The 15,477-nt window shown below is 37.8% G+C and overlaps 1 protein-coding gene across 3 annotated transcripts in view; it reads left to right on the forward strand.

The window, feature by feature from the left end:
- Positions 1–15,477, forward strand: part of LOC107557810 (adenylate cyclase type 8-like) — a 52,790-nt gene that overhangs the window by 24,436 nt on the left and 12,877 nt on the right. For 2 of the 3 annotated variants that reach the window (XM_016241358.1, XM_016241360.1), the window contains 8 exons: positions 797–955; positions 1,207–1,477; positions 8,402–8,599; positions 9,873–9,973; positions 10,196–10,397; positions 11,458–11,547; positions 11,716–11,882; positions 13,895–13,976. In XM_016241358.1, the coding sequence (XP_016096844.1) occupies positions 797–955; positions 1,207–1,477; positions 8,402–8,599; positions 9,873–9,973; positions 10,196–10,397; positions 11,458–11,547; positions 11,716–11,882; positions 13,895–13,976 (1,270 nt within the window). The remainder of the gene's footprint in view (positions 1–796; positions 956–1,206; positions 1,478–8,401; positions 8,600–9,872; positions 9,974–10,195; positions 10,398–11,457; positions 11,548–11,715; positions 11,883–13,894; positions 13,977–15,477) is intronic. The other variant, XM_016241361.1, reaches the window with a different exon arrangement.

Consider the following 15,477-nt stretch of genomic DNA (forward strand, 5'->3'; position numbering starts at 1 on the left):
ACAGTGGCAAATGGCCCACTTGAGTGGAAGATCGTAAGTGAATAATGACTTGAAAAGTTGTCAAGTGTGCATGAGTTGTATGGACTATTTTTAAGATTCTTTTATGGAACTTTTTGAAGCTTGACCTGTCCCTGACTACTCAACCAACCAACCATCATATTATTTAATTTCTCATTTTTGTGTTCCACTGAAGAAAGTCATAACCAATTGGTGATGACAAGAGTGCAAGTAAAGGGATATAATTTGCTATGCTTCTTTCCTATAGGTTGCCAAATTGGGCAAAGGAACTCACAAAATGAGACATAACGTTAATATCTGCCTCACAGGTTGCATTTGAGTTTGTATGAGGTATTATTAGCGCTATTTTAAAACAATGGAAGTCTATGGTATGTCTGTAGTAAGGTAAAGTGAGTAAAGTAAATGACAGACAGGGAGAGGCCACTAGACCAGTTCTGTTGACCCTTAATAGAGGCTAGATAGCAGATGAGAGGCCCTTGTTCCGTAGGTGTGTATGTGTGTGCTCCACTAGTGTGAGTGCTGTCAGATATCACGGCACTCACACTACCACTCAACACACACACAGCAGTGACAGTGTGACCTCGATTCCTCTTTTTATAAACAGCCACTTACTTCTGCCTGTTACCCCATTCAGGAGTAATAGTATGATGTGCATTTCAACTTGCCTGTAAACCCAGTGTGAGTTATCTAGCTCAACAGTTGTTTAGCGGAACCATTACAGAATTGCAACACAGCTAGCTAGCTATCCATCCTAAACTTTTTGTATTTGTATGTTTAGGTATGTGCGCTCACGAACAAAGCATGACATAGACATGCGCATCGGCATCCACTCTGGCTCAGTTCTTTGCGGAGTTCTTGGTTTGCGGAAATGGCAGTTTGACGTCTGGTCTTGGGATGTCGACATAGCCAACAAACTGGAGTCAGGGGGAATACCTGGGTAAGATACACACACATGTGCACACAAAAGCTCTCTTTTGTGATTAAAAAGTAAGGGAAGTACAGTGGGATTATCCAGTTGCCCTCAAATATGCTCGACTGTGATAGAAAATAGATATTTTATGGACACCTTCTCTCTCTTGTGTAACTGTGTGGGCGGAAATTAAGTGAGTTTTTGTTTATTCTCATTTTGGAAAGGTGCTTTGTTTTGGATGTGTGAGATGAATCTGTAGTTAATTTCGACTCCCTCAGGAGGATCCACATCTCTAAAGCGGCTCTAGACTGTCTGAACGGTGATTATGAGGTGGAGGAGGGTCAAGGTAAGGACCGTAACGACTTCCTGCGCAGGCATAACATCGAGACCTTCCTGATCAAGCAGCCAGAGGAGAGCTTACTCACACTGCCGGAGGACATCATGAGAGATTCCACCAATCAATCAGATCACAGAACGTCTAACACTTCCTTCACGGAGGGAACATGGAGCCCTGAACTTCCCTTCCATAACATAGTGGGCAAACAGAATGTGAGTGCAGTACACACACAAGCAAACAACCAAACAAGCACAGTTAAGAAAACACACATTAACACAACCTCAGCGATTTTGAACCTCAAACACAGCAGGCAAATGGAGCTTAAATTGAGGCTCTGTATCTGTTTACTGCGCCTGTCTTTCATTTCAGTGTGAGCTCCTGATTTATTTCCACATCTCTCCATTTTCTCTCATGTTCGTCCTGCATTGTTTTTGTATTGTTTGGTTGTTCTGGATTGTTGTGTGTATTTACCTCGTAACCTATATGGTGATCTGGTCTGTAAGTGCACATGTAAGGTGTCATTCACAGAAAATATTTTTGCATTCCACAGTGCTGTATTTCCATTGATTTTCTATGTAAATATGCGTTAGATGGACATCTTTGTATGAAGACTATTTTTCCAGTCCTTTGCCCTGTGTCTTTCTTGTGAATGGCCCCTAACTGTTTTTCTTTACATGAAGATTCTTATTTAAGATTTTAGATGTGCTACACCCAGTAGACCAGTAGTCACACTAAAGTTAGAGATGTAGACAACTACTCAGCTGTAGTGGCTCCCCTTGGATGGATTAAATGTAAATATATATGCTCTGAAAACACTGTTTCTGTCGTGCAGGTTTGGTAACCCATTACAACACTTTTCCTGCCCAAATGTTAATGTAACAAGCAATGAAAAAGAAGTGTACAAGCAGAATTCTCTAGATCGCTGTAAAATGGCTCATGTTTGCAAATTCATTTTAAATGTTCTTAGTGCTGTTGGACAGCTATAGTGCTCTAGAAGGTCTCCGAACTGTAGGGTAAAGGGTAATGTTCTAAAAGGCTGTCTGGATTGTTGGTTAAGGACAGTGTTCTGAAGGGCTGTTAGGGATAGATGGTGTTCTAGAAGGTCCTCAGGCAATAGGAAGAAGGTTCAAGAAGGTTTCAAATGCTGTATAAAAGGGGCACTGTTCCAGTGCACAGCACAATAGGGTTCTCAAGGCTATAGTGTGTGGAAAGTGTTGTGGTGGGTTCTCAAGGCTATAGCGTAAAGACAGTGTTCTAGAGGGTTCTAAAAACTAGGGTTCTAGATTCTCTAGACTTTAGGGTGGGGACAGAGTTCTGTAGAGCTGGGACATTGCCAATGTGGTTTTCAAATTTGTTTCATAAGGAATATGTTCTAACTGATTCTTTTTTTTCAAGGCTGCAGGGTAAGGACAGTGTTTGTGTGGGCTCACAAGTCTGGAAACAGAGTTCCAGTGAGTTCTCAAGGATTAATGGCAATAATAGTGTTCTTGCAGGTTCAGGGCTGTATGATGGGAACAGAGTTCCAGTGTTCTAGTGGATTCTCTAGGCTGTAAGATGAAGGCAGTGTTCTAAAGGGTTCTCGAGGTTGAATGGTTGGGCCGGTGTTCGAGTTGGTTCTAAGGGTTGTAGACGGGAATAATGTTCCAATGAGTTCTCGAGGCTATAGTGTAAAGAGTGTTCTCACAGTTGTAGATTATGCACAATGTTTTAAAGTGCTTTCGATACTTTTGGACAGGGATCTTGTTCTAGTGGATTCTCAAGACTTTAAGACTGGGACAGGGTTCTGGAGGGACCTCAAGGCTGTAAGTCAGGGGGGTTATTCCAGCTGTTTTTCAAACTTGTGTTGTAGGGACTGTGTTCTAGCTGATTCTCAAAGTAGGTTGGAAGGGACCATGCTTTAGAGCAAGAGTGTCAAGCTCAGCTCCTGGAAGGCCACTGTCCTGCACAGTTTAGCTCCAGCCAGCTCCAATACACCTACCTGGAAGTTTCTAGCACTCCTAAAGACCTTGATTAGCTTGATCAGGTATGTTTAATTAGGGTTGGAGCTAAACTTCAACAGGAGAGTGGCCCTCCAGGAGCTGAGTTTCACGCCCCTGTTTTAGAGTGTTCACAAGGTTGTAAAATAAAGACACTATTCTTCTGGATTCTCAAGGTTGTAAGATGGGGACAGTTTTTTGGAGGGGTTCTCAAAGCTGTAGGGTGGGAATAAGTGTTAGAGTGGATTTTCAAGGCTATAGGGTGGGCACTGTGTTCTGGAGGGTTCTCGGGGCTGAATGGCTCACAACAATGTTCTAGAAGGTTTTCGTGGCATGTGCAGTTGATTATGATGCAGAACTCTCTTGGTGTGGGCCGAGTTGCCAGGCTGTTGCTATGGTGACGTGGTTAACATAAGGGAATGTTGTCTTTGATTAATGCGGGGCTTTTGTTGCCTTTGTCATGCAGTCATCTTAACACATCAAAGAGCTCTCACTGTATGACTAGCAGGGCAACCAGCCAATTACACATCAGCTGAGAGCACAAGCTTTCACGTTGATTAGACGTGTGTGTGTGTGTGTGTGTGTGTGTGTGTGTGTGTGTGTGTGTGTGTGTGTGTGTATGTCTGAGCTATTCTAGATATGTTCAAACAGAAGTATGCTGACATGTTTATGTGTGTAAGATTATAGGGCTGGTCTCCATGACAACACAAATGTCTGTAAGGCAGTAACAGGATTCTTTCTCTCCTTCACGCTCCGTTTATCCCTCCCTCTCTCTCTCCTCTTTCATCTGCTGTTCTTTTCTTCTACTCTATCTCACATCCTCTCCCTCTCTCTTCTCTGTCTCCCTGTTCAGGCTTTTTCCTCAGTGACGCATTGCAGCCACGGTGTGTGTGAGTGAATGTGTGTTCTAGTGAGTGTTTGGGTGTGCGTGTGCTGCCGAAGGGTGGTTCTGTTAATGGATTTAGTGTCTCAATCCTTGTGTTTTTGGGTGTAATCCAAAACTTCGTGGAGTTGAAAACATACACACACATGCATATAAACACTGCAACCTGAGAGTATTTCCTCCAGAGTTTAACATAGGCCTCGTCTTTTGTATTTGGTAGAGAAAGCATTTACTATTGATCAGCCAAAAAACCTCTGCAATGTCTGTGTTCCAAAATCAATAAATAAATCTAGATTAAAAAATGGATCGAAATTTTGAGAGAACTACAGATTGGGAAGTCATTTTTTGCTCTCCAGGTTGAAAGCTGTATATTACTGAAATGTGAATAGGTGACTGAAGATCTAACCTGGCATTTGTTTATTGGAGCTGAACATTTTACAGAAGAAGAAGAAAAGTGCACCTCTCTTCTTTTATCATAGTATCCCTGACCCATGACTTCCTGCCATCTGACTACACTATTAAAAGCTATTTAAACTCCACCCCTATAAGCTTCCCTGCTCTCAAAAGCATCAGAGCTCTCAAAAGCTTTATTTCTCCACCTTTAGGATTATTGAGGAGAACTCAGATAGATTCTCCGACATCTCCACCCAGAAGCTTTTCCATCTCTTCTACTCCACCCAGATTTTTTTCCCGGTTTTATTCAGTTCATAATCTGATTAATACCTCAACCAGAATGGAAAACATTGGTGTAAACCCCTTAGTCAGGAAAAATCATATTCAGCTTGATTCAAAAGAAAGGGTTGTTGCAAATATAATCTGTTCACAGTGAAATTGAAAAGTACCTTGCATGCATCTGAATTGTAGTGCAAGAGCAATTTTTGATAGTTGTTGGAGGAGAAATGAGCATGAGGCTGATGAATGTGAATTGCTCTTTATACCCTCAATAAGTATAATTTGAAACATCAGGGGGCATGATTAATCATAATTGTATTAAATTGATGCATTCAATTGAAAGCCCCAGTTTTTATTAATAGAAACTACCTTTCAAAAGTCAGTAAGATTATTAAAATCTTTTTAAAAAATTTATTATATTACGCTAATTTAGTACTTAAGACAAATTTCTTAATATTATTTATACTGAAAACAGTTGTGCTGCTTGATATCTTAATATTAGGGTTATTTTGATGAATAGAAAGTTCAAAAGAATCACATTTATTTGAAATAGAAGTAATCAATTTTGATCAATGTAATGCATCCTTGCTGAGAAAAAAAATACTGATTTGTTTAAAAAACAAATTAGTGACCCCAAACATTTGAACGGTACTTTATATTGCTTTTCATTTGTATGTTGTTGTTTTGGTATTTCTGTATGACCTTGTGTAAAGAATAATGTTAAGCTGTTTAATATTGTGTCCAAGGCAGAACTATAATTGCTAGAGAGAATAAATCTTATTGAATTTAGAATCGCTTGGAAGTTAGGTACATTGTTGTAGAACTAACATCTGATGAATGAAAAGTCCATATACAGGGCCCAAAAAATATTTGGGCACTTAAGCCATGCTTAAAAATGTATGAACATTTGCAATAGTATTGAACTTTTTTATTGTCATTTTAGTGGATGTATAAAGTCTGTGCTAGTCCTAGCAGAGTAAACACAGCTGTAGTTCATCACATTAACTATGAACATGTTCTGTTTCTAACAACCAGAAATTGCCCGAATATGTTTTGTTTCCATTATATCATTTGAAACCAACAAGCATGTTTTTATGAAATGTTTTGCCTGAAAAGCATGTTTTAGTAAACACCATCAAGTTTGGCTTGAAGGTGTAGTTCACCTAACAATTTCCTAATTTACTCACCCATGTGCCATTCCAAACCTAGGCTATATGACTTTTTCTACAGTAGACCACAAAATGAGATAATTTTCATTTTTGGGTGAGCTGCTCCTTTAATTGCCACAATGCTTTTGTGGCCACTGTATACTGTATATATAGCAAATTTAAGGGGGTCTGAATACTTTCCGTACCCACTGTATATTATACATTTTTGGACAGAACAGCACCTTGTCTACGTATGTTTGTGTGCGAATAGTCCATTGTGTATGTATGAGAGTGAGTCTGTGTGCGAGTTTTGTATTTCTCTAGATGACTCACGGCTCACAGTGACCACAGCTCCAGCTCACAGCACAGATGATAGTCCTCTTTAAAAGATACTTTTTGCGGTCAAAACAAAATCAAATGTCTTTGTCAGATCCTGTTTATGCAATATCCTCTGCTAGTCATCCTTCAATTTGACCTCCACCCCTGTGCTGACATTTCCGTTGTTAAATACACTCAAATACAAGTTCACATTTGTGACATATATGGTTAATACTGTGTTTGCTGCAAAGAAATGTGTTTGGTGACCCACACACATGGAGGCCTTCTCCCATTCTTCCATGTAATAACTTTTGACAGCATGATGCTTCTAAAACAGCCATATTGACACAGGTTGGTTGATTCTGTCAGGTTTGAGCTAAGCATCTGTCAATTGGGTTTTATGAATAAGCAAGAGCCACCATTCAAGGGACATGTTCAGAAGATGAAATATAAAAAAATACACATTTTATTCAGTTCTACTGTTAAAAAGAAACATGACAATTTTATTGTGCAATATTTTTGTGCTAATTAAAGTATTGAGTGTTTAGCTTAGCAACTTGCAAATATTATACTCTGTTTTGCTAACATTTTGCCCTATTTTGCTTGGAAGTCTATTTTCACACAAAGTTGACAGACTAGTTGGCTGAATTAGCTAGTTAGACATTATTAGTCAAGTCTCACTTTGCATTTGTCAAGTCTCACTTTACGTGTGGTGCACTGATTGTTTGGGTGTGTGAGTTTGTTTGCATGGGCATTACTGCCTATATAGGACCACTTAGGATGTCTAATGTAAACAGTATAAAAAAAACACTAGAATTTGGAACAGAGCCATGGTGTAGCCAGTCTGAGGTAATGTTTTGCAGGTCATGTAAGGTTGCCTTCCTTTTTTTGTACAGTCATCAGGTTTAGTTGAGTGGCCTGAACTTAGTCAGGTCCTATTCATGCCATTTTTCATTTATGTCCTGATGTCGTACAGTGCGTTTAAGGCTAGTGATATCTTTGATTAACCTCTATCCTCATATATGAACCTCTCAGCTATTTGTTGTTGAAATCTTGTATCAGGCTGTATTGTACATGTGTTTACTAGGGGTGAGATGCATGACCAAAATCCTGTGTCAGGGTATGATGAAGTTTATATCATGAAATAGTTATTTTTTTCTGGAAATTCAACCTCCAAATGTTACATAATTTAAACATTTTAAAAGGACAGGGACATTATATTTTCTTTTTTTTTTTTAAACGTTTTTATTTATTTCATTGCACCCATCTAAATTGCTCCCATTGTTATCAACCAATCTGTATATATTCGAAGCATATATGTGACATTTTTCAAAATAGACTAGATTTGTCTTGGTATTAGACTTGGATCGGTTCACATTGGATGATGTAAAAGGCTTTGACATGTACTGTATAACACAAAAATTGCTGAAAAAATAGCTTAAATAGGTCAAATGATAAAGGCTTCTTTCCTCATCCAAGGTGGTCTGCCACCATCAATCCACCTGGTTTTAACTGAATTTTCCAACAGAAAGAACTAACTGGAACAGCCTCATATTCTGATACTTAAAAGATCTGCTATAAAAGGTCCGGTTTTCCGGCATTAAGGCAGTGGAATTTTTAGGCGTTGAATTAGTGTGTAGATTTTCTAGATCCACTCTAAAAGATGGGCTGAGCTGTAGGCAGTTAGAAAAGCCTATTACTTACAGTCAAGAGCATTTGCTGTACAAAAAAAATAATCATGTTATGTGCAAGTGGTGTATGTGCGTGTGCGTGCTTAGCTGTCGTTTGGGGACAAAATTGTCATGAGAAGTGAACTAAATGATCTGGCAAAACCTCCACTGGAGATGTTGTATGTGTGAAAACAGTTCATAAATAAATTCAATAATGAAAAAGTTTTCTTTTAGGCATAGAGATTGGGTTAATATATATTTAATTATAATTAGCCTTATATAAAAAATTGTATGTGTGTAATTTGTCCTCATTTAGCTAAGTAAACGTGCATGTGTCTGTGCAGTCATTTTCTAATGTTTCTTTGATTTTCATACATTCATGTTGTGCAGAGCTCTTGGATGAACAGATTCACACCAATACACACACTCTCTTAGACTCATGGGCGCTGCATGTGCTTTTCCTCTGTAGACTCTGGCTGCGCTCACACGTCACTCCATTAACCTGCTCCCCAACCACCTGGCTCAAGCCCTGCATGTGCGCGCCGGCTCACAGGAAATTAACACTCGCATGCAGAGCGCCATCGCCCTGCGCAGCGGGGACAAGCTCCGCCAAGAACATATCTCCCCCTTCTCTCTCACCTTTAGAGAAGCACTGCTGGAGCACAAGGTAGCCTGCTCCCATCTTCTAGCCATCCTGTCCTCCCTCTCTGCTCTCTCACGCTCTCTTTTTTGCTTTATTTTTGTTTTGGAGGTGCAAGAGAAGGAGGCGAGAGAGTGTTTTGTCATGAGTAAACTAAAGGACGTTATGTGCCAGCAATAGCAGTCAATACTTTCTAGAACATGCACAGCAGTTTAAAATTTTCTCAATTACTATATCCCATCCTAAAAAAACAAGTTAAGAGGGTCCAGCTGTTTTTAGAACATGGTAGCTGCTTTCGTTGGTCCAAGATGGTCAACCGGATGGACCAACAATCTAGACCAATTTGCACCATATTAACGATCATCTGCCACCAGTTTTAGTTGGATTTTCTAGCAGGAGTGATGACACTTCTGAGACCACTACAAAGCAGTTATGGACATCAATTGAACGGATATTTCTCCTCAAAACTAAATTCTGTTATTATTTTCGCTCTCATTATCCTAACAGCCTTTCGTCTGTGGAACGAAAAATTTTACATTTTAAAGAGTCTTCAAGTTCTTCATTATTCAATGACAGTTCATATATAGTGACCACAGCTTCAAAAATGATTAAAAAAACACCCAAAAGGTCATTTTTACGGAATGGTCTGAATGGTTAATTCACAAATCATGATGCAGTAATTGAGCTGTTAAACTGAGAACCGCTTTTAGGCCATTAGTCTGACAAAAAGGTTGTTTCCTGATCCGATCAGCAGGTTCTGACAAAGAAAAAGAGAGTGAATTTAAATCAACACTTAGGATAATGAACTGGTGAATTCAGCTGATTGGATTGGTCTCCAAATTGATTTGTTTTAATCACTGATGAACATGGTTCATCATATGAACCTTAATTCTTCCTGATCAACTGGGATTGGCCCACAGACGGGCCTTCAGGTTACTCGTGATCCACGACCATGCATGTTTTCATCTTAGATAAAAACGCTTTTTATTCAGTTTATTTGTCCCTCACCTCATTTCTGCTGGTTTGAGTTGACCTTTGCCCCCTGCTTGGCCTTTGACTTGGCCTGTGCCACTTTGTGCTTGGGTTTTTTGGTTTGCCCCGCCTCCAGCCCTGACATCACACGTCCTCTCACTAACCCAGAGAGCACAGGAGTTGTGTGTATATGTGTGTATGAGCGCCTACCCTGCTCTCTCCTATGTGGTTAGCGTTGCTTTCGTGGTGTCATTGTGGTCGTCATGTGAAGAGGAAGTTTTGTCCTTAATTTTCTGTGTGTGTGTGTGTGTGTGTGTTTCCTCTACAGTATTCCCAGATGCGAGACGAGGTGTTTAAGTCTAATCTAGTGTGTGCCTTCATTGTTCTCTTCTTCATCACTGGAATACAGAGCTTACTTCCCTCAGCAAGGTAATTAATACACAAGTACGTAAAGACACTGATGGCCATAACTACCACAGACATTGAGGTTGACACCTGATCTATTTGGGTTTATACTGCATATAGTAGTCATGGATTAATATTTCCAGTAGTGTTCGATGTGGGTTTTTCAATGAAATTTGATCTCGAATATTTGATATTCGATTACTCCCACAAGAGCATCATATAATATGTGATCACTCATGTTTGTAGGATGGTCACTATGGTGATACAGTTCTCCGTCCTCATCTTGCTGCACTGTTGCCTTGTTGTCGTGACAACAGCGGAGGACTATAAGTGTTTGCCGCTGGTTTTGCGAAAAGCATGTTGCTGGGTGAACGAAACGTACGCTGCACGGAACGTTGTCATCTTCCTCTCCATCCTCATCAACTTTCTGGCTGCCATGATTAACATAGTGAGCAAACATTTTTATTAATTTTATTTTTAATATCATCATTATACTCATGCAAATGTTACCGTGGATATATAAAGTTTTAATTTGTGAGCTGAACTAATTTAAACTCTAGAATTATAGACCCAATGTGGAGTATAAATGAATTTTTATTTATAGAGTCTAGTGATAAATTGTACAAAAATCACTGGCCTATGACTAAAAAGAAGGCATGCACAATATATGGCTCAAAATCTGCAAAGGGGTAATTGAATGTAACAAATTATTTTTGGGTATTATAAAACATTCAAAATGCTTTTTGCATAGTTAATTTTACTTATTTTACTAAATGAAGTTTTATGGGACTATTTTCTGGCCTAACTAAATTACGTTACTCAAAGACCGACATATTTGGCTTGTCAAAAACATTCAGCTGTCGCAAATTTTTAGACTTTTCAGAAACACAGAAGTGGTTTTGATGCACAAAGTTGTTTTTATTGTCTCTTATAACAAAAATATTTTATTTAAACCCATGAAAATGCAGATCCTGTAGTAAATAATAGTGAAAAATCACTTTTTAAAACTGTTGTTCCATTATTACCCCTTAGCAGATTTTGACTCATATCAATATCATATTGGTTATTGGCCGATATTAGAGTTTTTTAATTTAATAAATTGTATTAGTCAATATTAATGTGTAATTTTTTTATTTAATAACTTCCAAAATTTTTACATTTAGATTACTTTTTCCCATCATCTAACACTCAAAGTTGATCTTCAAAAACACTAAGAACTTAATGACAGTTAAATTCCAAGTAGAAATCTAATTTTCATCCTGTATGTTATAACATTGTGATGCCTAAATTGCATGTAATACATTTTATCTTAATTTTTTATATTTTTAATTTGATTTAATAGATATCGTAAGTTACTACTTTCAGTAGAATATTATGTAAGCCATCTATCAGTTACAGCTATAGCACCTAAAGTTCTTGGAAATGTCATTATATTGCTCTTTCTACCGATACATTCTCAAATGCAATCGATTGTCTAATATTAGCACTCTCTTTCTCTTTTATTGTAGCTTTGGTGTGATTTCGACAAATCCGGCTCATTCAGGAACCAGACGTTTAATGCATCTGCCTCAATCCCCGATATCTGCTTCTACCCCGAGGTCTTTTCATCCACCCTCCCACACAATCAGACCCACAGCTTATTGCCAGTTTCAGTCTGTTAAAAGGATTGATAGAATTCTAGCAAATGTGTAAACTGTTTAAAATCAATTAATTCACTGTACACAATGGCTTATTAATGGTGATGTTGTCTGCCTGTTTACTGACAGTATTTCGTGTTTACTGGAGTGTTGGCTATGGTGACGTGTGCAGTGTTCCTCAGACTGAACTCGGTTCTGAAGCTGGCCATCCTGCTGATCATGATCGCTATCTACACAGTGCTGACAGAGGCCTTCTACACACCACTGTTCATCCGCTATGACACACTTAATCAGAGGTATGCAAACTCCCACATTGTGCCATTCAGAAACCATTAAGGAACAAATTATAAAGAGCGAAATTATACATCACACTTTAACTGTATGGATGTGATTGTGATGAATCAAGCAAGTTCATAAAATGACGCGGACCAACTATAAGAGCAATAAATGTCTTGCTGTTTCTAAAGTAGCAGTCTGCGAGTGTTTTAATAGATTTCTGCAAGTTTTATGATTGACGTCACCCAGTCATAAATTTCTGTCTTCTGCCAAGCTCTTAATGAGAAGGACACGTCAAACTACGTCAGAAAGTAAATGTGGGTGGTGTGGCCTGGTGGTCAAAAGATTATAAATTTATAGGTTTTTAACCCTGTAAGGATTGCAAATACACTTCTGTGACTGCCTACATACACTGCCCGAAAGTTTTGGGTCTGTAAGGTTTTTATTATTACTGTTATTATTATTATTATTATTATTATTCAGCAAGACTGTATTAAATCAAGACATAAAGACATTTACAATGTAAATTAAGATTTGTATTTCAAACAAATGGTATTCTTTTGAACTTTCTATTAATCAACAGATCCTGAAAAATTAGTTTCCACAAAATGTTTAAGCAGCACAATTGTTTTAAACATTGACAATAATAAAAAATATTTCTTGAGCAGCGAAACAGCATATTAGATGACTGCAGTAATGGCTGCTAAAAAATCAGCTTTGCCATCACAAGCAAAAAGTACCGTTTAAAATGGCATTAAATTTAGAAAACTTAATTCTATTTTAATATTAAAATAGAAAACAGTTGTTTTAAATTATGGTAATATTTCACAATATTACAGTTTTTGCTGTATCTTTGATAAAAAACAAAAATGCAGCCTTCATGGACATAAGAGACTTCTTTCAAGAACATTAAAAATCTTACCCCAAACTTTTAAACAGTTGTGTGTGTGTGTGTGTGTGTGTGTGTGTGTGTGTGTATATATATATATATATAAAAAAATTATATATACAATGGCTGCTAAAAAATCAGCTTTGCCATCACAAGCAAAAAGTACCGTTTAAAATGGCATTAAATTTAGAAAACTTAATTCTATTTTAATATTAAAATAGAAAACAGTTGTTTTAAATTATGGTAATATTTCACAATATTACAGTTTTTGCTGTATCTTTGATAAAAAACAAAAATGCAGCCTTCATGGACATAAGAGACTTCTTTCAAGAACATTAAAAATCTTACCCCAAACTTTTAAACAGTTGTGTGTGTGTGTGTGTGTGTGTGTGTGTGTGTGTGTGTGTGTGTGTGTGTATATATATATATATATAATAATAATGTTTAGCCATAGATGCACAATAGTAATGATATACCAGTTATGAGATTTTCTTTTGTAACTGGTCAGAATATTATTTGTATTTATTTATTTATTTATTTGCTGATTAACAGCACTACAGAAGAAAAGTTACTGTGCATCAAGTTCTTCATTGATGTTCATCATTTTCACATGATATTTCAAAGGCACTTCAAAGAATACTATGTTTACCACCCAAAAAACATGGAAAAATTGGGGGGAAATATTTATATAATATGAAAAAAAACATTTAAGTAAAAGCTAAATAAATTATTTGCATGTACTACTTATACAACATTGTTGCAGGGCTAAGATGTCTACCCTAGTTATCATCATTGTGCACCATATTTACTCCATATTATTCCAGAGTTATTGTCCCTTATGAGAACTCTGTAAATCACTTAGATAAAATAAAACAAACCCGTCTACCAAATTACAACCTCTAAAGAAGCGCTAAACCTCTAAAGCAGAACCAAATCCTGAAAAACACATTATAATCCACTTTCATAAAAAAATTAACATCTTTTTAATGTCAGGTATCATAAGTGTTTGACAAACAGTGTACACTGTGATTAAGGCTCTTTATGACATTTATGACAGATGTTTGTCTTAACTAACTGCACTCTGGACATTATAAATGTGCTGCAGAGCTCATGAGACTTTCTGTCCCGTTTCCCTGGTTACAGCAAAAGCTTCCTGGGAACCAAGGAAACGTCTCTGCTTCTCATGGCGATGTTCCTTTTAGCTGTGTTCTACCACGGCCAACAGGTAACAGAGGCGCACACACAATCGCTAACCTGACAGCGGATCAGGGGCCATTCAGTGCCTATTTTATAATGTCACGTTTCTAAGAAACGGCTGCAAGTTATTGGCTGCTTCATAAGGTCTCACAGTCAATATATAAAAGCCCTGCTCTCTCTCTGACGCACCGTGTGTGAAGCTTTTTAAGTTCACTCTTCTGATTGTTGTCTTTGATGCCATAGATCAGTGGAAAGAGCCAGTCCGAGTGGTGATGAGCGAGAGAGAAAGATAAATGAGTGCTGGGTTTGTGTAGGTGTGTGTGTGTGTGTGTGTGTGTGTGTGGTGTCGGCACCACTCTGATTAATTCTCACATATGATCGCAATGCTTTGTGCTTGTGCCATGTGTTGTGTCCAGCTATACTGCCTGTCCCCACATCCCCCCCATATGTATGGCAACAGCAGGTGGTAGCACTGGCACTGCTCGGCCTATGGATTGGGATTTGGCGTGTGTTTCTTGGACAGTGATTTGATCATTTCTTATTTATGCTCATTTTGGTGTGTGTGTGTCGGATGAATGAACAAGCACTCTGTCACTGCAGGTCAGTGTCTGTGAGGGTTTATTCTCCATATGCTGTTGTTTTTATGAGACATTAATTTGTATATACAGTGGGGTGCAAAGGTCTGAGAACACACTGAAAATCTGGGAATCAAAATTCAGTTTACAATAAAAAGTTTTAGGATTTTGAAAAAAAAAATAAGACAAAGAAATGTTTTAAAATGAGTCTAAAAATTTGAAAATGATGTAATTTTTAATTATTAAAATTATGTAATTGTTTAATTGCTTCAAAACTGCAAAAAAAATATTTAATATTTAAAGGGGTCATATGATGCTGCTAAAAAGAACATTATTTTGTGTATTTGGTGTAATGAAATGTGTTTATGCAGTTTGAGGTAAAAAAAAACACATTATTTTCCACATACTGTACATTATTGTTTCTCCTCTATGCCCCGCCTTTCTGAAATGCGTAGATTTTTACAAAGCTCATCGTTCTAAAAAAGTTAGGTGTGCTCTGTTTGGCCAGCTATCCAGTGCGTTGTGATTGGCCGAATACCTCAAGCGTGTGACGGAAATGTTACGCCCCTCACCATACTGTGATGACACCCTGTCAGGCCGGAGCGAATATTCAAAAACATGAAAACCCATTATAAACGAGGCATTCGTGCGGCAACAACAATACTACAGCGAGAATAAAAGTTACGCCTTCTTTCTTTGCGTGAACATTTGGGCGGCGTTATGCAAATCTTCCCACATAGTGATGTAGACATGTGGGGGCGTGTTAGAACGAGCCGATTTAGCTAGGTGTGGCTGACTCTTAACTTTGATAAAGAATATCTCTTTGGATTTGATGCGAAATTGAAATTGCATCATATGTCCCCTTTAATAAACATTCGGAAGAAAAAATAATTAACTCAGAGTAAAAACATTCTTAGTGTTTTTATCTTGTTTTTTATTTTAAATTTCTAAAAA

Source organism: Sinocyclocheilus grahami, unplaced genomic scaffold (genome assembly GCF_001515645.1).
Source record: "Sinocyclocheilus grahami isolate Dianchi unplaced genomic scaffold, SAMN03320097.WGS_v1.1 scaffold620.1, whole genome shotgun sequence".
Taxonomy (NCBI): Eukaryota; Metazoa; Chordata; class Actinopteri; order Cypriniformes; family Cyprinidae; genus Sinocyclocheilus; species Sinocyclocheilus grahami.